The 27,272-nt window shown below is 35.4% G+C and overlaps 1 protein-coding gene across 3 annotated transcripts in view; it reads left to right on the top strand.

Annotated features, from left to right (window-relative positions):
- The window catches only part of Arhgap15 (Rho GTPase activating protein 15), a 626,004-nt gene that overhangs the window by 15,418 nt on the left and 583,314 nt on the right, over positions 1-27,272 (top strand). For 2 of the 3 annotated variants that reach the window (XM_090343126.1, XM_090343125.1), the window contains exon 2: positions 15,685-15,863. In XM_090343126.1, coding sequence (XP_090199252.1) covers positions 15,699-15,863 — 165 coding nt within the window. In that variant the 5' untranslated portion in view covers positions 15,685-15,698. Of the gene's footprint in view, positions 1-15,684; positions 15,864-27,272 lie in introns of those variants that run through there. The other variant, XM_090343127.1, reaches the window with a different exon arrangement.

Below are 27,272 nucleotides of genomic sequence, written 5' to 3'. Positions count from 1 at the left end.
ATAGCCAAGCCCCAACAATTGAGCTTATTGCAGAGGAAAACAAAACAAAACAAAACAAAAACCATTAAAGGGTACTTGAGAGGAAGAATAATTGGTAGCACTCTTAATGGTACTTATCAGTGCAGTGAACTTACTGAAAACCCTTAGGACAAGCTGAGTCCCTCTGATTCATCTCACTAATCTCAAACCTGAAAGCAATTTGTATAAGGGTAGCTAATTAGTGAGAGCAAAATGTGCAATGGAGGAATCCAAGTGCTGACAGTATTCAGCAGATATAAAACAGTTAAGACAATGTCTCTGGAGAGCTAGTAGACCCTATGACTGCTTTGTAGTGACATCTAGGACAAATGTCTGACTTAGAAAAAGGACTGAGGTGACCCTAAAGACATGTATTCATTACCTAGCTTATGTAACTGTAGCCCCTCGGTACATCACCTTTACAATAACAATAAATAAAATATATTAAAAATGAATAAGAAAATAGGTGGTTGGAAATTCTCTTATCAAGGTAACTGGAATGGTTTACATTGACAAGGATATGTTTGTGCTTCTACATAGACATGTTAGATTGTAGCCCTTCTGCTTAAGTCACACTACTGTTTGAAGATAATTTAAGGAACAGAAACTAGTCATCTTGGCAAATATTTGGAAAGTTTGACCTAAAGCAGACATGGATGGCAGTGAGATGGAGTGAATGCTTCTCCTGAGAAAGTTATGCAACTGTGCCTAACCCATGGGGCTGTTTTCAGTGTGGAGAGGTAGAGATGAAACACAGGAATGCAATGACACTTGTGAATGATTAGCCTCACAATCATTCTAAAGGGCATGGGCCACCTGTTCTTGTTGAATGTGCTCTTACAACTGGGGGAATTAGAAGATTCAGTAAGAAACCAAGTGTTGTAATGTTTGAAGTCATTTACGGATAATGACACTGACAAAGATAGTATCTGGCTTTAAGAAACCCACAGTCAGTTGGGCAGAAGAGACTCGGGGCTCAAATAGAGAACAGAAAACAATATAAGTTAGGATATAAAGAGAACAGAAAGCCAGATAATCCAGAATATAAATATCTGCTAAACTATACTAGGAACAACAAAAGAGGTCAGATCAGGAGATGGGAGAAAGGGGAAATTGCCTAGCAAATGGCAAAATGCTCCTCTTTGTCACTGAGCTCCTGTTGAAAGAATCCTTGAATAAATGAATTAATGTCTGGTAAACCTCTTTGAAGCCACAGAACAAATACAGTCTTTTGATTCTGCTCTGCAGTTCCCATTCTATGAGCTTGAATTTAAAACGAGCAAAATAATGAAAATTATATTATATTGCCTTAATATGTACCAGCAACTTTGCTGTGTTCATATATCAGAGGAGGAATGCACTTTTAGGTGACTGTCATCAGAGATTAAAATAATATATGCTTCCAGAACAGTCAACACATCTATGCAAGAAAAGTAGATGGAAGAGAGGTAGGTAGGAGATAGAGAACAGTCTAAATGATGAAAACGTAGTCTACCTCCAGCTGGTCATTACTGGACATTCACAAACAGATTGCAAAATCTAATGATTTTTCAGGAGCAGATATATAGACATCTTTCTTTCTTTCTTTATCATTTTTTTACTTAAGGAACAGCCCTCATTTTTCAATTGGAAATTGATTCAAAACATTTCAAAACATTGTTCAGGCCCAACAACATATGTCTGTGGGTTGCATTTGGTTGGCTGTCTGCCGGTTTTCTACCTCTTCTTGAATTTATATCTTCTAAGAAAGAAGAAGCACAGTATCATGATTAAATAGAACTAGAGCCATCCAAATAACTTTTGTATATTCAGTAAATCCTAATAAATGTTTACAAATTGGCTAGAGTATTCAACTATTCTGTGAAAATACATCCATTTATATATAGCGTTTTCATTTAGGTCTTTGTTTTGTCTGTCTAGCTTTCATGACTGGGTTCATTTTCCTAACGAAAAAGAATAAATTTTCTTCTGCTGCCAACTCTCCACAGTGCACTTTTTAGATCATTAAAATACATCTTAAAACATTTAACTTTACCAAGAAATAGTGATTATATTGCTCTTTGTTTCAACGGCATTTTTACATCACAGGATATAAGGTATGAAGTAGATAGCAATAGGTATTTTAAATAAAATTAAACACAAGTACCCAGGTGCACACACACAAGTGCACACACACACACATATGGGAACTCAAAATCACACACACACACATGCATTTGATGGATACAGTCTTAAATATTGTACCATATATTCTATTACTAGAAAAGGTTCTGTAAGTTGCAGATATAATCATTAAAAATGAGATAAGCAAATGAAGCAATGGCAAAAAGGACAAATTTAGTGTTTGATGAATATTTCACATTTTATTAGCATCAATTATACAAATCGGGCTTCATTTCGATATGTCCAATGTACCTTGATCAGACAGTCTCACTATCCCTCTCTCATCCCAAGCCAATCTCAAACTTCATTGCTCCATTTTTACACACACACACACACACACACACACGTAAAGTATGCTGACCATATTTCCTCTCACCATTTGCTCTACTATTTCCCAATAGTGCCTAAACCAGAGACACGACCTGTTTTACATTTCTGTCTTTCAAGTATATTTTAATGGTTCAAAGGGTTGCTATTCCTAATAATAATTTTGGTGTACATGATACTACCAGGGTTTAAACTCAGAACTTTTAGCTCTGACTTTGGGTTTATCTGCTCACGTGTGGTGCTCACGTGTGAGTCATATCTCCACTTCTAGCATTTCACTGGTTAATTGGGGATGAATCCTGTGGACTTTTCTTCCCCAGCTGACTTCTAACTTCGATTCTCAAATCTTAGACTACTGAGTAGCTAGAGTAATAGTTCTACTTTTCAATAAAAAATGTAAGGCTATTAAAGTATGTGTTCAACTAGAATTCAGTGAGATAGATAACACACAACCATCATCTTCTGTTTTTCTTATGGGAAATATGAACGAATTCATCTTTGAAGAAAATGAAGCAAAATTAAACATGTGTAAATGGAGAATTTAGCACATAAGGATTTTTTGGGTTAAGGTTCTCATAATACATCTGAAATACTTAAGAACCCTCAGCCTAGAAAAAATAAGACACATTTTAAGACATGTACTTAACATAGTAATAGAGGGAAAATCCTTAGGATAAACAATGAAAAATCAGCTTGAAAGTTTTTCTTTCATAAAGGTAAACCTCCTGTTTCATTAACCTAGAGTTCATTTCATTTAGTCTCATCCTTTTTGACTATATGAACATAGGTTTTGATGTATTGTGATCTGCTAGGAGAATCCTAGTTGTATGCAAAGTTTTTCTTTTCTCTTTTTTTTCACACTTTTGGTTAATTTCATGAGGTTGCTGTATCTGAATTTGTAGACTGGTATACACTTTTTTGTTTATTTGAAATAGGGAACAGAAGGGGGAAAACAAGATGACTTGTAGGGGGAGGGAAAGGAGAATAAAAACATGAGAAGGGATATCAAGGTTTAAGAAGTAATGCACCCACTGCCTGACGAATGTAACTGTAACCCCTCCATATGTTATTCTGACAATAAAAAATAAATAAATAAAAACTTCTTATTTCAGTAATTGGACTGTCAAATACTATTTCACCATCCTGATATTATTATTGATTTCTCAAAAGGAAGCTTGTAGACACAGTATTTTGGGAAATTAGTTCTCAAACTTCCACTATTTTCCAAATGTTTTAATTGATATTTTGTTCACATGTACCAAGTTCATTCAGCAAATAAAGAATTAATAACAAATCTTCTTTATACTGAAAGATGTGGTATCCTATGTTTGGGTTTTTATGTCACAGGATTCATTCAATAGTTAGGACTGCATATTGGTGCTGGATAGTAAAATACTGTATATTGGTCCTTGGTGGGACACTTGCCCCACCATTTTCATGTACCTCTGTGTGTATGTCTCAATCAACTTAACTACTTAGCTACCTACCATCTTATTTCTCACTATTTCCAAGTATAAACTATGTCATGTTCCCTCACATGGTCATTCTAAAATATATATTTATTTCCAGAAAACTTAACTACAGTTGCAACCTGAATATTTTTGATAGGTATCAAAATAACATATTTGAACCTGGGACTAGGGGCTCATACCCATAATCTTAGTTGCTTAGGAGGCGGAGACATGAAGATCCCATGGAAGGAAAGTCTGTAAGATTCTGATTTGCAAATAAACACCAAAATAATGTGAAGTGGATCGGTGGCTTAAGTTGTAGAATGCTAGCTTGATCAGTGAAGGCTCAGCACTTAGATGTTGTGTTGTCTGCTACAGAGTGAACAATTAATAAGTGTAAGACTTAGGTTGTGAACTCCAATATTGCACACATACAAAAAGACACTAAGAGATTTGGTGGCAATTTTGTAACAATGAAGATACAAAAATACTTTGTAGCTATGTAAAAATTAAACAATTGAATCAGTGAGAGGTGATTGCCAAGCCATGATTTCTTTTTTTCCATATGTTTTTATTTTAATTAACAGAAGAGTTACATTATATTCACTAGATAGACAGGGCATTACCTCACTAACAGTGAGATCCTTTCTCATGTTTTGGTCCCCATTTCCCTCCCCCCATCCCACCCCTCATCTTGTTTTCCCCCCTTCCCTATCCTATTTCAAATAAACGAATAAAGATATATACACTATATTGGATAACAAGGTAAGATATTGTAACAATATAAGATAACCAAGGGACAGCAAAAGAGATGAGAAATAACATAGTACATTAAGGACAACAATCATACATTATATGGCCTTCGTTTCTATATACTGGAGGTCTTTTCATTTAGCATCATCCTATATGGCCTTATGTATCTAGATTTTGCTCTATTGTAAACCTCTGCTAGGGGAGCCCAAGCAAACCATAATTTCTGAGGCTTCTTCTCAAGAATTCAGTTTTTGGTCCATTCTTTAATCCACTCAAGGTATCCACTGGGATACCTGTGGACAATAACCTGACAGCTGCACATTGACTAGTGAAATAGTGCACTATAGTTTTCTTCCTTTTTCCCAGTGCATATTATGTTTTACTGACCCCACCTGCCAAAGAAAACCTTAACTAAAGTCAGCCTTTATTTCCAATGGAATAGATTATGTGGTTTGAGAAATAAATGGAGTCATTAGACCTATCTCTTGGTCTGGGTTTGCAATTTTTAGATCAAGTATATTTCTACTTTATTTAGAAGTTTCAGTATTTTCACAGATCACTTCCTCTCCATTGGACATTTCTTTTTGCTCTGACCACAACTTCCTCTCCTGGTCACTTGGTGAACTGCTGCTTCTTCAGTTTGCTAATACCAAGGTCTTAGCTTGGTACTGCCAGTCTCTTTTGGCTAATTGACCTGGATAGGAACAAACACCCGGTAGTGAGAACTCTGTCACTGAACTAACAAACCTCTTTGATAATAATCTGAAAACTTGACATGTCAGTACCACCCCTGTTAGTTTAACAGTGAACATTTCTGCTCTATTGGCTAACTGTATTCATCATGTTTTCTTGCTTCAGTCACTGTTTACTCTGACTGTCATCAGATATTTGGGGGATTGTTCAACATTTATTCTCTGTCCCTATAGAATTGTACCTCTTGATATCATTTAGGGGTCAGAATCTGGTCTTTTCTGATGGAGAATGGATCCCTGGTTGTTTCTATCCTTTACAAATTATGTGAAATCTTTACAATTAAAAATGCACAATACATAGCACACATACACATGAATTATATAGAAAGAAATGTATTCCCACTTCATACTAAATGCAAAAGGGTTTTCCAATTCAATCACATTTTTAAAAATAAAGGTTGAAACAATATATGATTTGAAAGTATAAAAGTAAGTGTTTCTAGTTTCAAAGTAGGCAAGGATTTCATTAGAAAACAAACAAATTGTAAAAAGAAAAGAGACATATTGGGAATTATTAAAATCAAGATCTACTAATATGAGAATAAAATTTAAGAATACAAAGCAAAATCACAAGTAGGGAAAGAAAGTTCTTGCAACCTACACATTTAAAAAGACTTGTTTCCTGAATATATACACAATTTCTCCCAAGAAAGAAGGAAAGGAAATCTATTAGAAAAAGGAACAAAAAACTTGCAAGGCAATTGACAAGAATATATTGCTTAACAAATATCTACACAAACAAACGTTTGAGAGATAAGCCTATGGAGAAACACATACATATGTATATATATATACATATATATATATTAGATTTCTCTTTGTGGAATGTTCAAAATCAGTTAAAACAAAGAAGGCAGAATACTTGTTGCTCTTGGTAGGATGAGATGGTTAGGAACAGTAACAAAACTGCATGGGACATCTAGGATGCTGATCATATTTCCTGTCTACTGTGATGACACAGAGTTTCACTTGTAACAACTAAGTAAACAACTTTGTACAAAGAATGAAAGTACACACACATACACACAAAATATTCTAAATTCATTTTACTCAAATAATCAATTGAGAACTGGTTTTAAAGGCATTAAAGAAACATTCTGAAGATTTATTTAATGATGTAATCATACTTTACAACAATGGGTTACAATTGCCCTGTTCCATATTCAGGCCCCTTGACACTAGATGCCAAATCAATCAATTCAGAGTTTGTTGATATTAGCAATAAGTAAAAAGAAACAGAAACAACAAATTTGCTAAATGAAAGAACTATTGACTCTAATTGACTACTGTTAATTAGTGATCACTGTTGAGAAATAGTAATATAATATACAGCTTCCTGATATTTGAAACCTAAGCCAAAATAGAGATAGGAATCCCAAACGAGAGCAACCAATAGAGGATTAGATTTCATCCGCTTGAGCACTTTGTCACAGAGTTGCACCCTTTTGAACAAGAGATGTTTGTGTATTTTCTTCAAGAAAACAAAAAGCATGTTTGATGAAAATACACGTTTTGCATTTATCTTTCAAACAAGTTAATTAGGCTTGTCCTAAGGGTATATCAGAATGTACTTGTATTATTCTTTTGTTTTTCTAATGTTGTGGTTGAAAAACAGCAAGTTCTGTAGCTGATATGTCTCCTTAAGGGCATTTTATCATCAATGTCTTAAGATAGTTACTGTTTTTCCTTACTTGATACTTGTATGAAAGGGGTGGAAAATGGCTCAGCATTTCTTGCTAGATTAGGTCAAAAATGACAGAGGAAAGAGAGTAGATGGTATTACTCCTGCTCCTTGTGAGTCTTCTCTGTGTCTAAGGAGATTGTCATTTCATGTCTTCTTATGCTCCGTAAATGTAGTTACAGTAGATTTTGTTCTACTTGCCTTTGCTATTTTTTCCAGTCATTACAGACAAATTTTAAAAAAAAGTTTCATTAATCTCAATTCCATTTCTCTCTCTTTAATTAGACACAACTGCACCTGGACTCTTATTTTACTTAAGGATTCTATTTCACCACCGTAGTCTCATCTTAGCTTTTTTCTGATTGTTGACTAGAAATACTAAAACATGAATCAAGATAATCCAAGTACAGTTTCTAAAATTCTGGAATCTTTTTTTTAAGTATGTCTTTTATCTGAAATTTGGTGTTTACAAAATGATATAGCAGGGGCCGGGAGTTTGGCCTAGTGGTTAAAGTGCTTGCCTAGCATGCATGAAGACCCGGGTTCGATTCCTCGGTACCACATGCATAGAAAAAAGCCGGAAGTGGTGCTGAGGCTCAAGTGGTAGAGCTCTAGCCTTGAGAAAGTCCAAGGACAGTGCTCAGGCCCTGTGCTCAAGCCCAGGACTGGCAAAAAAAAAAAAAAAAAAAAAAAAAAAACCAAAATGATATAGCAGTTACTGTGATTTAAGTTTCTTTTTGACACCCATGAGTAGTTCTGGGGTTGGTGATCCATTCTTGTGTCTCTCTTTTTACCCAATCCTTTCAAGTGGTAATGAAACTTAAGCAACATCACCTGACAAATCCAAATTCCTTAACAAGATCAGTAGTTTTCCTTGTTCAGCTCTCATCAACTATCACATGCTTTCCCACCTAGCCACTTACATTTGATGTTTATTACTGTTTTTCTGAAATCTGAAGATATCAGAGTGACACTGAACTTAATAGTTCTTCTTGCTCAAATAGTATCTATCAATATCCAGGACTAATGTCACCTTCACTTTGCAATTGTCCCTAGTCATATTTTTCCAATGAAGCCTTAAGAAACATGTTTGACAGACATCTCCATTTATAACTCTGCTGTAAGATTTGTAATACTTTTGTAGAACTATGGGAGATGCAAGTCATTTTCTTTGGTTAGAGACTCAAAAATTTTTGGAAGTAAAAATTCAGTTGTTTTACTCCCTCCAGTACAAGGTGGGTGAGGGGAGAGCACAGAATTTGGCCTAGTGATCGAGTGCTTGTCTAGCATACACAAAGACCCAGGTTCAATTTCTTGGTACCACATACATAGATAAAGCAGAAGTGGTAGTGTGGCTCAAGTGGTAGAGCTCTATCTGGAGAAAGCCCAAGGACAAGGCACAGGCCCTCAGTTCAATCACCAGAACTGGCAAAAAGAAAAAAACAAAGAAAAAGAAAAAAGAAAGTGTACTGAGGGGGGTTCAGGGTGGCAACAAGATAACCATACATCACAAACAAGATAAGAACAAGATTTTGTAACACAAAATTGTTTAGAATTTAAACTACTTTCAAAATAGTTTTACTCATCACTTTCGTCATTTAGGATGGACAAAAGCAAAAAAAAAATACTTTTAGTGAAATTTATCCATGCTGCTGACTTGCCAGACGTTTTCAGTAAATACAGTCTGTCTACAAAATTCTCTGGTCTAAGTTAAATAAATGCAAAGCTATATTATCACATTTCCTATGAATAACACCTGTCCAGTCAAAGACAATGTTACCCAATGGGGTGGGTGGCTATTGTTAAATTTCTTTACTGTGATCTTCCTTTCTCATTATATTTGACATTTTTGAAACTGGGTTTTATTGCATTCTCAGCTTATGGAAGTGGTCTGGGGAAATTAGACTTAATAGAGATGTAGAAGCCACAGGGAGAAAAAGAAAAGCAAAGTGAGCTGGAAGGAAACTAAAATTAAAATGTTATTTTGGTAAATAGCTGCTGTGGTGGAGATGGCAAACAATTGCAATGCAAGTTAATTACTGACCTGTCAGGAAAGCATGACATGAAGGTTGTACCACACATTACTGGAGGTACCACAGCCACAAGTCATTCCCAAAGGGGAACAAACAGACTTTACTCTACCACAAATCAACATAGAATCTTTCCAGGGGTTTGAAATGAATTTCTCTGAGAAATGGTTTTTGTCTGTAAAGCTGCCACGAGCTCCTAGCAAGCCATAAGAAACAACACTTCCTACATATGCAGAGATAGGAATGGGATCATACTACACAGAGACTTCCTGCATATTTAGGAAGAAGGGACGTCAGTTCTTGGGGTATAGGGTAACAATACATCTCATCTGCCATACAGTAAAATCACAGGATAATTCCCATACAGTTCTCTGGGGGTGCACTCAATGTCTCACAAAAACCTCACTGGTAACCCATGTCATGTAAGAAATTTTTCTATTTAGAATACATACACACACACACACACACACACACACACACACACACACACACAAGTGTGGATGTATATGTAAAATCATCAAACGTATAAATAAATCTGAATGTCAAAAGAGCTTTTATCAAGGAAAATTGCCATTTTATATTTAAAATTTATATTTTATATTTAAAATTGTCTTCATTTTTTATAATGAGAAAGAAACCTAACAACTGTTCGGTAATGGAAATTTGGTGTTATTTATAATTTAAATTTTGTATCAGTCCCTAGCAATGATACTGTTTACTGACAAATGTAACTGTAACCCTCTATACATTATCCCAAAAATACAAAAAGAAAAAGGAAATAAAATACAGAGTGCTGCTTCTTTCTCAGTACAATTTACTTTGAAATATCCACAGTCCTCCAGCCATTAGACTGATAAAGATAGGGCATATTTTTTAAAAATGAGAAATAAATAAGAAACGTTCTCCTATCAATGCTTTGAGATCATTATTACACAGCCTGATAAGAAGCTGAAATAATAATCTCACCTTTTGCTAAGCTACATACATTGGCAATTACTAATTTGCATATTTGTTTGCATGTATTTATTAACCAAATAGTAAGTGTCCATTGTTTTTCAAAGAAGTATAGGAACACTGGGGCCAGGAGTTTGGTAGAGTGATTGCCTAGCATGCATGAAGACCCATGCTTGATTCCTCAGTACTATATACATAGAAAAACCTGCAAGTGGTGCTGTGGCTCAAGTGGTAGAGGCTTGAGAATGCCCAAGGACAGTGTTCAGGCCCTGAGCTCAAGCCCAGGACTGGCAAAATAAATAAATAAATAAACAAATTAATTAATTAATTAATATAGAAACTTTTATAAACGATTGAATAGCAAGGATTCCATGACATACAATGAATATGGCTCCACTGTATTCATTTAATCTCCCTCATCACTGGCAGATTTTCTTTGGAATTTGTGTTACATTTATGTTGTATGCACAAGTCCCATTGTCTTTGAAATCTATTACTAAACTAATGACATGAAGGATGAGGTTCCATTTTCTGGTCTGTGGTTTCTTTGAATGAGCTGTGGCAAATTAGGCCAGAAGATGAGTATTCCTCAGTTTCCAAGTGCTTCACTCTGTGCCATGAAAAGTACAGAACAGAACCCTTACTTTTCCCTACAATATTCTTAATATTCATTTTCTTTTAATGTTTTGGTGTAAAATGAAATGTCAAAATTCCAGTTTCAAACTCCAAAGGGCAAGCTGCAAGGCCTTCATGTAACTAGACAGTGAACCAATAATTGACAGAACAGCTATGAAATTTATGGATTAGATGAAATATTATGTACACTCCTATTTGAGTATTTGTAGACTGAGTGGAGAAATCAATGCAGAATATCATTTAACCAAGTCTGTTGAGCAGATCTAAAGTTGAACAGATCATATGAAGTGCACATTCATCTCGTTTCCTGTTTTTAAAACAAGATTGAAAGTGGAACTAACCCAACATCACAAGCTATTCTTATTCTTCTCTTGGTACACATACAATCAGGAAATCTGGTGAAATAGTGAGGCCAGGCTTCAGTGACTTACACTTAAATATCTGAATTCTTTAGACATCGACTGGTTCTCTGAACACCTCCCATAAGAATGTATACAATGTTTTAAAAGCACAATGTTGTTACAAAATGATTGACATGTTCTAGAAAGAGCCATGGGAAACAGAACAGGCACATAGAACAAACAATACATAAGTTGCTAATACTTGTAGTTAAGAGTATGTCTGAACTTATTTATTACAAAGATAAACATACACTAATATTGTTGACTTTACAATCAATTCTACTAGGACTACAAGGTTGAGGGCCAATAAACAATGAGAACATAGATGAAACAAAAATATGTGACTTAAAATATCATTCAATCATTTGGAACAATGAAGAAAGAAAAAAAATGAGCCATTACTTCCTAAGAAGACAATGAACTTGCTACAGATATTCCCAGAAGCATAGCTACTTCTGAGTGCTAGGAGGAAATCTCAGGCTAATCTGCTCTGCTCTGCCCTGGACATGGACATGAATCTGCTCTTTGTTGTATGTGTCATATATATATATATATATATATATATATATATTGCTCTTTAGTGGCTTAGTAACAATTTAAATTATTACATCTGGGATTACCTGAGTTTCACATAACTCCTATATAGGACGTAAGATATCTCTAATGCTTCCCTCATGTCTCTGTACTTCCTCATGTGGATATATCATCTCACCGCAGCAGAAAAAATAGAGAAAAAAGAGGGGAGGGGAAGGAGAGGAGAATTTTATGTAGTGAGTTCCCAAGCAGTCTGAAATGAGTCTGTGTAATAATGTTGCCTTTTAAAAGTAACATTTCACCAAGTAAATTATTGATTGAATGTAAAGTCAATATGAGAATGCAAATTTTTATTTGACACCAAAGTCTGTACCGATAAGAAGGAAGTAACAGATCTTCTCAATAGCACATGCTTGACCTTTGTGAATACAGAGGTTAGGTGTTTTGGGTCAGAAGGTAATGGCTTTTCCTTCCATCAGACTCCTGCTAATAATATAAGCACACTACACTTAGAATGTGAGTCTATTGAGAATTATGGAAAATTAACTATGGATACACTGAAAGAAGAGGTATAGTTTTCAAAAAAAAATAGCTTCCTAAAATGATAAAAATGTTTCATTATTAAATCCATTTAATATTCAGATACATTGAAAGAGTGTTATGTATCCCACATTGGTTATTGACTCACAATTCTGCCTCAGCCTCCCATATGATGTACTTAGAGGCATGCATCACAACTTTGCTGTAATCAAAGTACAAAAAGTGAAGGCAATCAGACCTGAAACCCTAAAACTGCTACATGATAGAGTTGGAGAAACACTGGACCTCATAGGCACAGGCAAAAACTTTCTGAACAGAGTCCCAGGGTCAAAAATAGATTGGAGAGGGGCTGGGAGTTTAGCCTAGTGGTAGAGTGCTTGCCTAGCATGCACGAAGACCCGGGGTTGTTTCCTCAGTACCACATACATAGAAAAAAAAAAGCCAGAAGTGGTACTGTTGCTCAAGTGGTAGAGCTCTAGCCTTGAGAAAGTCCAAGGACAGTGCTCAGTCCCCGAGCTCAAGCCCAGGAATGGCAAAACCAAAATAGAATGGAGAGAGATTGAAGAAATGGGACTACCTAAAAAAAGTTTCTGCATGAAGACATAGCTACTAAAGTAGAATGACATCCAATCAACTGGGAAAAGATTTACCAATAGTACATCAGAAAAATGCTTAATATCCAATATCTACAGAGAACTCAAAGAACTAATTGCCCCAAACTCAACAAACAAATCAAAAATGGGCAAGGAAACTAAAGAGAGACTTATTAAAGAAGAGGTTAAAAATGGCAAAAAAAATATGAGAAAATGTTCACCATCCATGGTCATAAAGGAAATGCAAATAAAAACAACCCTAAGATACCACCTTACCCCAATTAGAATGGCCAATATTATGAACTCAGACAACTACAAATGTGGAGAAAGAGGAACCCTAATTCACTACTGGTGGGAATGTAAACTAGTACTGCCACTCTGGAAGGCAGTTTGGAGGTTTCTTAAAAACGGAAAATAGACCTTCCATATGATTCCGCCATACTACTCCTGGGCATCTACCCTGAACACCATAACCCAGGATATGATAAGGGCATCTACTCATCCATGTTAATCTCTGCACTGTTTATAATAGCCAACCAATGGAAACAACCCAGATGCCTTACTACCCAAGAATGGATACAAAAAATGTACATATATACAATGGAATTCTACAAAGTCAACAGGCAAGATAAAATAATATTCACTGGGATGAAACTAGAGCGAATCATGTTGAGTGAGATTAGTCAAGACCAAAGGAACAAAAGGAGAATAGTCTCGATATGTGGATATTATATCCAAACCGTCTAAAAGCAATGACTCAATATTCAGGTACCCAAGTTTATGGACATGGTTTTGGAAAGATAACCATAACTACATAGACATAAAAATATATGATAGGATATATATAGACCTAATGTTATATTTTATAGATTGATATGTATCTATCACATAGAATCCTAAGCTTAATTTAAATTATGTTCTAAAATCTATGTACCAGTGAAATGACCAAAGTATCACATGCATGTGTGTATGCATGTATGCATGAATATATGTGTGAGTAGTCCAGACTAACAATGAACACAAATCTAATCTTCCTTTCTCAGCCTCCTGAGTGTTCAGATTACAAACCTGGCTAGGATTCTTCATTTTTTTTTGTCTTTGGCTTCCTTCACTCAGCAGAATGAGTTTGCATTTCTGCATGTGACTGTATGTATCAATAGTCTGTTTCTTTTCGTTGTTTATAGTTTAAATTCTGTGGAAAAATGAGAATTTATCCCAGTGAGTCAGCTTTTTGGAATTGCACACTTGTCTCTCCACCTCTTTGTATCAATGGTATTAGGAAAATTATTACTCAGGCCAGTCTCCATTTTCATAAAAATATTGATTGAAGCAGGGTACTGGTGGCTCTTTTCTAATATCCTAGATAACTCTGAAGATGGAAATCAGTGTATTATGTTTCAAAGCCAGTTCTGGTAGAGAAGTCCATGTGACTCTAGCTCTACTGAACTATCAAAAAGCAGAGAGGGAAATACAAATCAAGCAGTAGAGCACCATTGGAACGAGAGTGAGGACTTGAGATCAAATCCCAGTACTTCAAATAAATCAGTAAATAAATAAATAAGGCTTCAATATTTATTTTGTGGAAATTCTGTACAATTTACAGTGTTGAGCACAATCCTCATAACACAGTAAATAATAAAGACTAGTACAGTTTTAGTTGTAATTCAATTACCCTATTAGTAATTGTGAAATAGTATTTTCCTATCAAAATATTGGCTTTGACACCAATTTTAATGTTACACAGATGAATTACTACTACAATTTTAATCCTAATTCTACTCTCTTGGAATTTTTTGTTCCTTAACCCAGAATTTGTTGTGTGTGGAGGGCCAATTCATCATCTAACTGAGTAATTATTAATTTCTCACCTGTTGTACCATTGTGCCCACTGACCAGTGAACATAGTACATGTAGGCAAGAACCGGAAGTCTCATCATCATAGGAGATTTTTTTTAATAGAAACTCCGATGCTATGTTTCATGCCAAATGTTATGCTTTTTTATGAGATGGTAGTTTCCAGAGGGACTTTAATAGAGGGCAGTTGAAAGGGGTCATATGTGTGAAAAAAGAGCTAATACTCCTTTTCTGAGGTTACTATAGTTCAGCTATCTATATTTAATTTCTCCCAAATTATTTTTATTATATTTTCCTCATTGCTGCTCTTTTTAAGTATGTTCACATTGCATTTTCTCACATAAATAAGACTCTTCCTATTATATGTGTATAAGACTCTTCCTATATTGTATATGTTGTACATAAATGATGAGAAGTGTTGATTTCAATGCCTTAACATTTTGTATATAAACACATGAAATTGAACCTAGGAATCTAGTTCAGTATGCAGGTGTCAGTGGCCAAAGGTATTTAATTTCCCTCTTGTGGATATTAGAAGTAGAGTGAGGGCATGCTTTGCACAGAAACTAATCCAAGTCCTTTAAATTTGGAAGGATACATACAACTTTTGTTTCAATAAAACAAAAGAGAGTAAAATGTTCAAAAGATCAGTGAAGTTATGCAAGAAATCAAGGTATCATAAAGGTGAATAGTCATCACCAACATTCTTATGTGAGGAAGATTGCTATTAGAAACACTTTAATAGGATTAGGAATGACTCAGGTTGTACTGTATTGCCTATAGACATTTGAAATACTCTGTGCTAAGCACAAATACTTACCTATGAATATGACATTTGCCATAATAACTATAGATTCATGTTTCACTATCTTCTTACCTGTTTCTCAAAGATAGGAAGACACTTTTATTAGCTTTATGTTCTAATTATCAATAGTTCTAATTATTACCATTGAAACTGTATATTTTGCCTCATATAATATTTTTATTATTCCATCAGGAATACCTAGTAAGATGCAGAAATCTACAAGTGCTGATTCTTCAGTGGAAACACTGAATTCCACTCACCAAGGCGCTGGAGCTGTGCAAATGAGAATCAAAAACACCAACAGCCACCATGACAGGCTGAGCCAAACGAAATCCATGATTCTCACTGATGTTGGCAAAGTCACTGAACCTGTAAGTCAAATACTCCAAATTCTACACATTCCTTTATCACACAGAATTTAAAAAGAAAAACTAATTAGCTTTGTTTTATTTGTCTTCCTAATATGCATGAGAAAACTGTTTTCATGATGCATTTTTATCTTGCTTACTTATAGTCATAATAATATCCCCAGTTGTAAGAGTAAAGCTGGGTCTAATCCAGAGTGATAAAGTGGATTTGGAGCTAGGCTGAAGAGCACCTTTGACTCATTTTAAGAGTCAATACTATCATGCTTCAGTGTCATAAAAATAATGAGGTTATGCTAGCATGTGGTGTTTGTACTTCCAAATACAGTATATCACTTTGAAAAGCCAGAGGCTAAAATTAGCTAAGAATGAACCGAGAAAAAAAATCTTAAAAAAATGTGCAAATCTCTTCCTTGAAATCTCTCAATAATATAACAGAGAAAATTACGATTTGATTTAGAATGGGCTTAAATGACTGAAATGGTGTGGCTATTTAAGGTTTGGAGAGGAAGCCATTTTGTCTCGATAATGTGTCATTAAGAAGATTTGAAATAAAATAGTTAGAGATGAACTTTACTGCCAATTGTGTCCCTGGCCCTGCAAGCATCCTGAGCCACTAAACCCAATGATTGTGATGAGTCTCCCCTGGTTAATTTTCTCCCATAATTGTGGTAACTTGCAGCTGAGGCCATAGGATGTTACAAAATTATTTATGCAATGCTAGCCACTCTTTTGGACTCCAAGTCTATTTTGTTCCTCACAGTGAGAGCAAGAGCAAATGTGAGAAATAGGTTAGCTGGGGACAGGCTGCGAGTCCCAGTCACCCTGCAAAAACATGTAAGCTATTAATTGTGTTCTGTTAATATCATAGGGCCTAGAAATATTCAGCTTCCTAACTGGGTTGTTAAATGAGATAAACTTGTGGACTAGGATGTTATCGATTATGTTTAGTTCCCATTTTTACCTCCAATTTCAAGTCAAAGTCCACCCAAAGCAATCTCAGAAGTGTAGAAAATACGTGAATTTACTCATTCTTTCCTCCGGTGTCCTAGACAAATTTAGCATGGTGATTATATGGGCTGAAGAGAAATACATCCTCAGATAACAGACGGGAAAAGCATATTCCTTTATTTACTTTCTCATTTTAAACCATTGTCTGCTGGGAGTCACAAGAACGTTAGCTGGCTTTACTTTTCAAGCCACTGAAATGTTCCTCCGCCATGAACTTGCGATGGTGGTTACGGTAAATTATTGGTGTCTCTATATGTATTATCAGCAAGAACTGTACCTTTGAAAAAGTTTAAAAGTTAAGTATATTTAATGATGCCTAACGTATTTTATTGGCTGTGTTTAACAAAAGGCACTATGCCGCAGTTGTTTTTGACAAGCATGAAAACATCACAGCATGAGACTGCAAAAGGAATTATGGAGAGAAATTACAAGTGATCCATCTCTCAATGAATTATCCACCTCAATAGCCCGCAGAACTCAGCTACCAATTAACACCTACTTTATTACATGTTGGGATGTACTTAATAACTTTCATGTGTTTATGCACTATTACCTTGACTGATGCCTCTTGTACAATTAGGCATAATTGGCATATCAATATGCAAAAGTTAAAAGGATTAACCCTCTTAAAACTAATGAGCATTTCTGTATCCAGCTGCTAAATGAGACAAAATTAGCATTTTTCACTTTTGGGCAGGATTTTATCATGCAGTTTCTCATTGTTGATATTACCTTGTTACATAACTTTAGTTTGGGGGTTTGTATGCTGGACTGCTAGAGAATTAGAGTTTTCCAAAGTTAAATGAGTTATAATTATCCCAGCTTTTGTTGCTGCATTCTTAGCCTAGGCAATATGTATTCCTTGATAAGGAACAAAAATAAAAGTTACTTTTGGTTATGTGTGCTCAGTGCATAATTATATAAAAGGGGTATTTTAGTGAGAAGATGTCATTTCACTGAGAAAATTTGGCTCAGAGATACTGTATTGAATGCTTGCCATGGCACTAATTTTCTTTCTGTCTCAGTTCTTTTCATCTCTTTTTTCCATGCACAATTTTCTGGCTAGATACTGACAGAATGTAAAGTATTTTGGCATATTTATTCAAACAAGCCTGTTAAAGTTATCTGTTCAAGCTAAACTAAGAGTTTGCTTTTTAAAATTTGGGTGATAAGGTGAGGTCAGAGGGTAGATTTTGAATTTAAGAGAAATGGAAAAGATACGTTCTAATATAATCATATTCACAAGAAGCACAGAGACACACTTTGTGTAATTTCTGCAGGAAAAAAATGGTTGGTTACAGACCCTGCATATTATCCACTCTTTATAACAAAATGAAATATAATACAATAGTTATACAAAAATATAAGAGCTATGTATGTCTAATAGAGATGTACTGACTATATAATAATACAAGAACCTGATATTAGAAGCATAATTATTTAATTTCAGACCACCTTATAAATTTCTCCTATATCTATCATTAAAACAACTAAGTATCTTAAATGAAAAGTGTTTTGAAATGTCAGTCTAAGCACTTATACAACTCTAAACTTCAGAAGATGTATATTTACTTTTTAGGAATTGTGTTGGTCTAAATAATTTAGGGAATTCTTTCAACAGAACAGATATGAAGGCTTATTAGTATTTATTTAGTGGTATACATTCATTTCCTTCACACACTTAGCATAAGCTTTATCTGATAAATGAAGTCAATACTTTTTCAAAATTCAAAGAAGGATGCTTTCTACCTGGGGTATGTCAGAGTGATGGGAAATTTGGATCAGAGGGATGTGGTTTGCAAGAAAATTGCCTGTCCATAAAAAAGATGTAGAGAGTTCAATTCAATGGGTAAAGAAGCTCTCTGGTCCTAGTGATTTGTTGTCCTGTCCTGAGCTTCTTCACAGTGAGACCTCTTAAAGGTGGATGGCTTGTTTACCAGAATGTGCCAAACAGAAATGCAGGCGGCTCAGTGCCAGTAACTGAGGCAAGCAAAGGGTGCCTGTGTAAGGCTAATAATGTGCAATCCAGCAAATAGCTAATGCAAAAGATTTAACATGCTTTGATGTTATTTATAACAGGGATGCTCCAGCCTCTTAGACAGTTTAGAATAGATATTAATGAAGAGTTTAAATAGCCCAAATCAGGAAACTGCAGACACAGGATTTGCAGGCATGAGCAATTTCAGCATTTAATGCTGGTGTCGTAAGCAGCAACACGTATGAATATTCACTGCTTGTCTTTTCTAACCCCACAGAAAGGCATTACTTCATTCATGCCAATTATCATCAAAAAATATATTTTATTGCTGTTTAGGTAAAGACTTAGTTCTAGCCATTCCCTAATACTATCATCTAAGACTCCTTTTGCCTCCATTAAGAAAGTGTGTTTGTTCATTTTTCTTTTTAATATATCAAGGAGAAGAGGAAACAATTTTCTTTTGTTTCTTATTTCTGCAATTATAGGATACTTGCCAAAGTTGTGGCTAGCCAGAACAGCAGACATAAAAATTGCTACTAAAAATATAAGCCTTCTGTTGAGCAGAGTTTTTGAGAAATATTATGAGATTGTAGAGCTTGTCCATGTTTGCTTCAAATCAAGCTTACAGTGAGGTTTGAGGCTTTGTTTGTATAAATTGTCCTGAAGTGGATCCTGATATTTAATTAAAATGACACTAAATCACATTGAATTGATAAGACTTGGCATCTCAAACAAAGGTAATTGCCCGTATTGGTTTTGTGCAAAAATAGCGCTGCTTGGAAAATGTGCAGCCAACACAGACTGTCAACTCCATTTATAGATCAATATGTGAAAACCATTGATCAGGCAGGCATGTGTAACAGTAACACTTTGCATTTATTTGTTGTTTTTATACCACATTACGGCTTACAGGATTATAGGCTTCCTAAATATTTTGACTTCCTCATAAATATATGATCTGTTGCATGTTAATTAAATGAGAGTCTGCAGCCATTTCTAAAATTGTTTTTAGTTTGATGATTTCCTTTTACTGCTGTGGATCATATGATCTGAAAAAGGATTAGTTTCCTTCTGCATAGAGATTATTAAAGCTTATTTTAATGTGTCCTCTACAGAGTAAGACATGACTACATTTTTTGCTCTAAAAAAATTACAAAAACACACAATTATTTTCTCTTTACAAGTAGCTGATCTGTTTTTGTTGTTGTTTTAATTTTTTTTGTATTTTATGGACTTTCTCAGTGCTCAGGGAAGAATCATTTCTTGATATTTCATGATTTTGTACACCCTGTAGATAATCAATCTTTTTGATTTCCCTGATAGAACTTGCTCTTTCTCTTTCTTTTTCTTCTAACCTAGCTCTAGACTACAGGCGTCTGATGTAACATTACGTACAAAATAAAATGATCATCTCAATTACATTGCAAGGCACACACAAATACAATTTGAATTTTATTTTTCTGATGTGAAGTCTTATGAACTATTCTTACACACTGCATTCTGCAGTTAAATCTTTCTTATCTCATCAGTGTAAGGACAGTGTTTTGTTCCTAATCTTTATTGGACTATTGTAGATGACATTTGTAAGCCATTTTGGCTCATAAGGAAATGCTATGCTGGGGGACAGTGAAGTGAGTCTCTTTATAGATCCAAGACTTTGATATTGCAAAAATAATGTGTCTTCCACTGCAATTTTCTTTGTCACTGAGAGGTCAATTCTGTTGAGAAATCTTTTTATATCTGCTGTATACATTAGAAGTGCTGCTATCACCACAATATTTAGCTTTAGAGACAATATTGTAATAGTAAACAAAAAGAGGTTACAAACAGAGCAAAAGTAAGTTGCAGTGACCTAATATGCAGTTGAAAGATTACTAAGGTGAGTAATTCAGTGGGGGCCGCTTCTTCAGGAACATAGATGAAAAAGTTTGCTAGCCTCAATTTTGACTTTTAGATGATCTTCCCCAGGGGGAAAAATCTTCAAAAACCTCCTTTCCTTGTCCTTGCCACCCTATTCCACCTCATGCTGTGAAAAATCTTTAACTGTTTACCAAGCACAGAGTAGACTGCCTAAAGATGCACAGAGCTGACCATGGCATTATAGAGTCTAAACCTCACAGAATGAGCCAGGGCTTTCGAATTCACGGAAGTGGCTCTGCTGTTTCCATTTTAACTTGAGCATGGCTAAATTTATTTATAATCTCCTACTGATTGAACATGGTACTGAATGTACATGAGAGACATTTTTTTAAGTTAGTCCTCTGATTACTAATTTGAATCCAAAACTCTAACCTTGTTAGCATCTGGACTTATTTCCATAATAACAACCCCTTCAGAACCTACAAAGTAATGAATAATTGACAACAAATGAAATGTTTTGATAGTTGTCGGCACAAAGCATGTTTAATGTTTTGTGTTGCTTCCTAGCTAATTATGTAGATGACACATTTGTCAGACCTTGACTGCCATTAGAAACGTGTTTCCAGAGGGGAGAAAAACAGGCTATTCATAGAGTAATTAACTAGAATGCTCAATGACCTGTGAGAGATTCAAATCGCTGCCAGTTCAGACATTGTTTTGTTACAGAGCAGAGGGGTAATTAAAATTCCAAATTACAGTCCTATGATGGAGCATTTGTTTGTTGACAGTATACTCTTACTCTAGTTTGTTAATTCTTTTTTAAATTGCTTCTAATCCATTTTATAGCTTTCGGAGTTCCATCTTTGAATTTACTGACAACTAATATTATGGCAAATTGTACTTCAGTGGAGTGTTGTGAGCATCCTCGTTTCAAAGGAGCACAAAGTGGTGAGATGTACCCTTCCGGAGACTGATACATCAGGTGCTGGCACGAACAGGGAGCAAGCATCTTGTAAAATGCTGTTTTCAATTGTGTATTAGAAGAAACACTCTGGTGGGCATGGAGAAATAGAGAAGGGGAGAAAACAAAGTGAAATAACAAAAAAAAGAATAAAGAAACCTAACCCCTTACAAGAAATGACTGATAGAGTGTTCTGGTACTCCAATTAGGAGAAAGGAGTTAGAGGTGGAAGAGCTGGATTTAAGTGCAGGGCAGAGGCTGCAACTGTGTGAAACATTGCTCTTGCTTGGAGTAAATGTTTGGCAATCAGAGCTCTCTCTCAGGTGAGTGAGTGACATACCTCAGCATAAAGGGTATCAGGAGAGTTTCCAAGGAAACAGTTGAAGAGTTTTGCAAATCTAGAAGGCTAAAATAGTCTCAAGTTTCAGCTTCAGTGCAAAATTGCTGAAAGTGAGAATATAGTTTTATTAAACAGATCTGACAGAAGTCGCACGGTGTTTGATGCAGGCGAGCTGACAGAAGCATCCAGCAAGCACCGATTATCCCCAAGTCACTGTCAGCTAGGATTGATTTTCACTTTCTCCGTTTATGTAACAGTTCCTGTAATACAACTGACCCCGAATCACGTTACCTTGTCATTTCTCTGCATGGATCAAGAAGAGATGAGCTGAAAATAGCTAGACACTGACCTTGAACTTGCCAGAAAAGTGAGAAGTGACAGTGAGGGTTTCTGTAGTTCATGTGCAGCTAAAGGCATGCTGTTTTCAGTCAAGTTCACCATAGCAGCACAAGGGGGCAGAGCAGTACTAGGGATTACAGGTAAAAGAACTTGAGCAGCCCACAGACAGAAACACTGATGGAGAACCAACCGGAGGTCTGATTTTTACATCTTAGTGCAGACATAAAGGAGAATTACTGATGAATCAAAATCTCAGGTCCCATGATGTTCATAATCAGTAATCTAAAATTGTACATTCTAATTAGAAGAGCTTACCTAATACTCTGAGTGGCAGCAGCTATGCTTTTCCAGTGAATTAGTTGCAGTTTCTCTTGTTTTATTCATCAAATCCTCTCTTCACTCCCCAAAGTAACTTTAAACCATAGTCAATATTATGAAGAGTTCTCTGGCAAACTCTCATATTCTTGTAGGTCAAAATCTATTGGAATATGGGGACAAAGTGCTTTTTTCATACTCTTCAATGAGGAGCATCTCAAAACTGCAATCCCAGAATGTTGTAAGGTAAATCAGAAGTTAAGAGGATATTGTTTGTCATTGGCTTCCAGCATGTCTACCCCCTTGGATATTTTTGTTCCATTTTCAAAAATATCGGTTAGAGATTGTCATTACAGATTTGATTACCCTAAAAATGTTGAGTATTGTTCCTCGCTAACATTTATTTAAGCTAAAGTATTGCTGCTCTGAGGGTGAATATGTCTTATAAAAATCACCTAACCAATTCACCAAAAGCAACAGAGAAGAAAAGCAAGTCAAGAAACAAAAGAACAAGCACTGATTCAATTATTTACAAGCTTATAAGTGCCCAACTTAAGGTTGCAATAACGTCTTTGAATGTGTGCTAACATGATAATATCTCTGTAAACCTACACAGTAGAGCTCTGTGTGTCTATACATTAAAGTTGTACATATCTACATTTTAATCTATAACACAGATGAAGAGATGGGTGTATATAATATGTATTTGATCTTATTTTATATTCCAGATGAAAACATATACATAGATTTACAAGTGGAAATAGCAACATGGCCTTAGGAATCTTTTGTAATTCAGTTCAGAACATACTGATAATATTAAGTTCTATTTTAAACGAATATTTTTATTTATTTCAAGAATGGAATAAAACAGAGGCCATTCTGTCAAAAGGCACAAATATATTTAAAGTACTTGTGTCATCGAGAATTCTATAAAACAATGGCCAGGAGTTTGGCTTAGTGCTTGCATGAAGACCCAGGTTTGATTTCTCAGTACCACATACACAGAAAAAGCCAGAAGTAGAAAAAGCCAGTGTGACTCAAGTGGTAAAGCTCTAGCCTTGAGAAAATCCAAGGACAGTGCTCAGGACCTCAGTTTAAGCCCCGAGTTCAAGCCCCAGTACTGGCAAAAGAAATAATCATTCTTTGTCCCCTGAACTGGCAAAAATAATAAAAAAAAAAAAGAATTTTGTAAAATCTAAAGTTTGGCATCTAGGAGAAGAGTACTTTCAGTACTCAGACTTAGAATTGACACTTGAGGAGGCTGTATATCAGGGGTCATTGGTGAATTTGCAGCTATAAAATTCATGTGGCTAACGTGAAGGTCTTTGAAGACGGTTCTGTGGAATAGATGCATTTCCAAAATGTCAAACAGTGATGACATTCTTGCACCTCAGAGAATGTAGAAGACTTTCAGGTACCGTCTCCTAGGGGACATGCTTGATTAGCCTTCTTTTCTGAGGTCATAGCCCACATAAAGGTGTTGGCTCTTAAAACACTTCCCCAGAGGTTTTGTGGTCCCCCCAACCCTTTCTTCTTTTCCCTCCCTTCTATGTATGGCTTTTAATAAGGGACTTAGTCCCTGATGTGTTCAGATTTGGTTTATTGTTGCCATCTGTTTAATTACCCTCTCAGGTTTGTGTTAGGAAGCATGAAAGTATTTCATCCAGCCTTTGAATCCCTGTGTTCCTAAAGAGATGTGGGTAAAGTACATGTCAGTTTTCAAAGAGCATATTAAAAACTGATAAGCAAAACCACCTCCAAACAATATCATGGAAGGCAAAGACATTATTTCCTACATTAATGCACATTGCAACTAATTAGCAAATGTACAGAAATGTGGCATTGTCATAGGCAGGATACCATTTTCTTTATGTGCAAAGGCACACACTTTCCTATTGAGGTGCTGGATTTTTATGGTTCCTATGTTCTTCTAATGCACTGACAGTATGTTTCTTAGGGGAAGAGAGATGGAATTGGGTGTGTAACATTATGTATGATCATTATATATGGAGCAGATCAAATGACATGATGAAGTAAATTAGAAACCTTATATTAAAAAACAAAGGAGAGCATCTTTGGGGAAAGCAAGAAAACAATAGGAATCTCACAATTCCTTCCCTTTCCTTCTTCCTTCCCATCTTCCTCATTAAAATTTTACTGGGGGCTTCTATAGCCCCCATTGTATATAGATATTATGAACATTTTTCCACATGCAAAAGCCATTGAAAAAATATTACTCAGAAGAACACTCTTCTCAACAATCTATAACAAAATTAGTTAGATATCAACGTTTGGAGGGACTAACATAAAATGTAATGAGTGATATGTAAATATCCAAAGTTTGGTCACACACAACCAGGAAATCAAAATAGAGAGGGGGATAGGATTAAGGCTTTTACTTCCCAAATCAAACAAAGAACTCAAACAACTATGAATCTTCTCTTTCTATTTATCCCTTATGAAGTGATTGGGATAAATTAACATTCTCTTCTGAGATTCCAAGATATTATTATATTAATAGTATGTTTTAAAGTGCTCAGAAATGGTAGCTTTCCTTTTATGCAAGTGTCGTTCCACAGTACCATAAACACAAATGATCAAAGTACTGTTCTCTTTCTGTCTCTATATGAGGAAAACGGTGCTGTGCTTGCCTTATGCTCTTATATTATCTCCGTGGAGGAAGAGGAATAATGATGACACAAACTTTCCTCCACTACTTTTGGACACCTGACCTGCTTTCCTTCCCACAGGGTAAAAGAAAGCTACAGTCTTCTTATTTGCAATGAGAAAGGACATGTGTCTCCTTGCATTGGATTGTCTTAGATCATATCATGTAGCACAAAGTGACCCAATGTAGGCAGATAGGAAAACAAAGTGACAGTTTTGTTTGCTTTAATATAAACTGTGACATCAAAACAAGAAGGAATAAACCTAGAGGCCCATTGCCAGATCACAGAAATTAAATGGCCAACATTGATATTCTATACTTAAAGAATATTCTCTAATCAGCAGTGAAAGGTTAATGAGCAAGGAAGCTTAGCTTAAGTTTAGATAAACGAAGTGAAAGTATCACTATTTTTAACATCAGCAGGAAAGTGAATCTGGCTGATACTTTGATAATCCATCACATGCTATGGTCTTACCTATTGATCACAACCTGACGATGGGTAACCTTTCATGGCAACTTCCTCTTTTACCATGAGTTATTGACAGAGTTAATGTCAATAACACATGATCAAATAGAGAGGAAATAAATTTACATTTTTACATATGCTATCTTTAACTGCTACACTTTTGCTTGAAAGAAAGAAAAGGAAGGAAAAAGGGAAGAAAAGAAAGAAGAGAGGAAGTTAGGGTGGATAAAAGGGAGGATCTTTTTATTGTCTTAAAATATTTAAACAGCGTTTTTACAAAAATTAACTGTATGTAATGTAATTATTGTAGTCAATGTACTTTATGTAAGTAATGAACTATGTAACTTGAAGGTAGTGATGGGAGGGAGAATTAAGGGAGAAAGAAGGAAGGGGTGACAGTGACCAGAAAGCAGAAGAGTACTCATAACCTGATTTGTGGAATTGTAACTTCTTTGTACAACTACTTAATAATATTAAAAAAAAACTAAAAACAACAACAAAAGGTTAACAGTGTGGCAATCATATACTTTTCATTTGCAACTAAACTATGTACTGAGTAATAAATCCCTGTATTTAAGGGAATATTACTGTTTATTATGCTCACTAACATGACTAATACTCTGTTCAAAAGTCCCTCAAAAATTATATATTTAATTTTTTTTTTACTTATATGTTCCAAGACTGGGGCTTGAACTCAGGGCCTACGCATTGTCCCTTAGTTTCCCCTTAAGGATGGCAGGCTATTACTTGAGTGATAGCTTTACTATCATAATCTTCAAATCTCAGCCTCCTGATTGAAGATATGAACCATGGATCCTGACATTCCTTTACACATTCGTTCATGTTCCCAGAGAAGTTAACATCTCAAATCTACCTTAGTGTATCCTTTTATGCGTCCCTAAAATGCGAAGCAGAAACTAGATTGATTTGTGCATACACTCATTTGCCCAATTATTTACTTCTTCAGTAAGAGTATGTTACTGCATATATACCATATGGAAAAGACCACTATGGAAACTGGGGTTGTAAAATAAAAATACTCTCTGCCCCTTTGGAGGTTACCTTTATGCATTATTGAATCCTATTCCTGGTATCACCCAGGCTCAAATCTGCCCAATCCCTAACATAACCATCACCTCCAGCACTGTTCCTCATCTCAACACCAAGCTTGCCATCACAAACTTAAATAGCCAGTCATATGCCATGATTATGTGGGAAAAATAAAATAAAAATATTCTGTGAAATAAAAGGCCTTTCTTTTTCATATCCTGTAGCATGCATTTCTGTGGGTTGTAAAACTCAAATGAAGTATTTTTTTAAGTAAAATGAATTTGAGGGAATCTCACCTGATTTTAACCTATTTTAGGCTCCTTTCTTTTTTAAACATGATTTGACACATTATTTATGTTTTTTTTTTCTCCCTGGGAACATACCAGATATTGAAGCACTTTGCTCTGGGAGCAAGTAAAGTTGCTAG

Source organism: Megascapheus bottae, chromosome 12, assembly GCF_031878675.1.
Source record: "Megascapheus bottae isolate mThoBot1 chromosome 12, mThoBot2.hap1, whole genome shotgun sequence".
NCBI classification, from domain to species: domain Eukaryota; kingdom Metazoa; phylum Chordata; class Mammalia; order Rodentia; family Geomyidae; genus Megascapheus; species Megascapheus bottae.
Note: the sequence above shows the minus strand (reverse complement) of the source record. Positions and strands in the feature narration are given on the sequence as shown.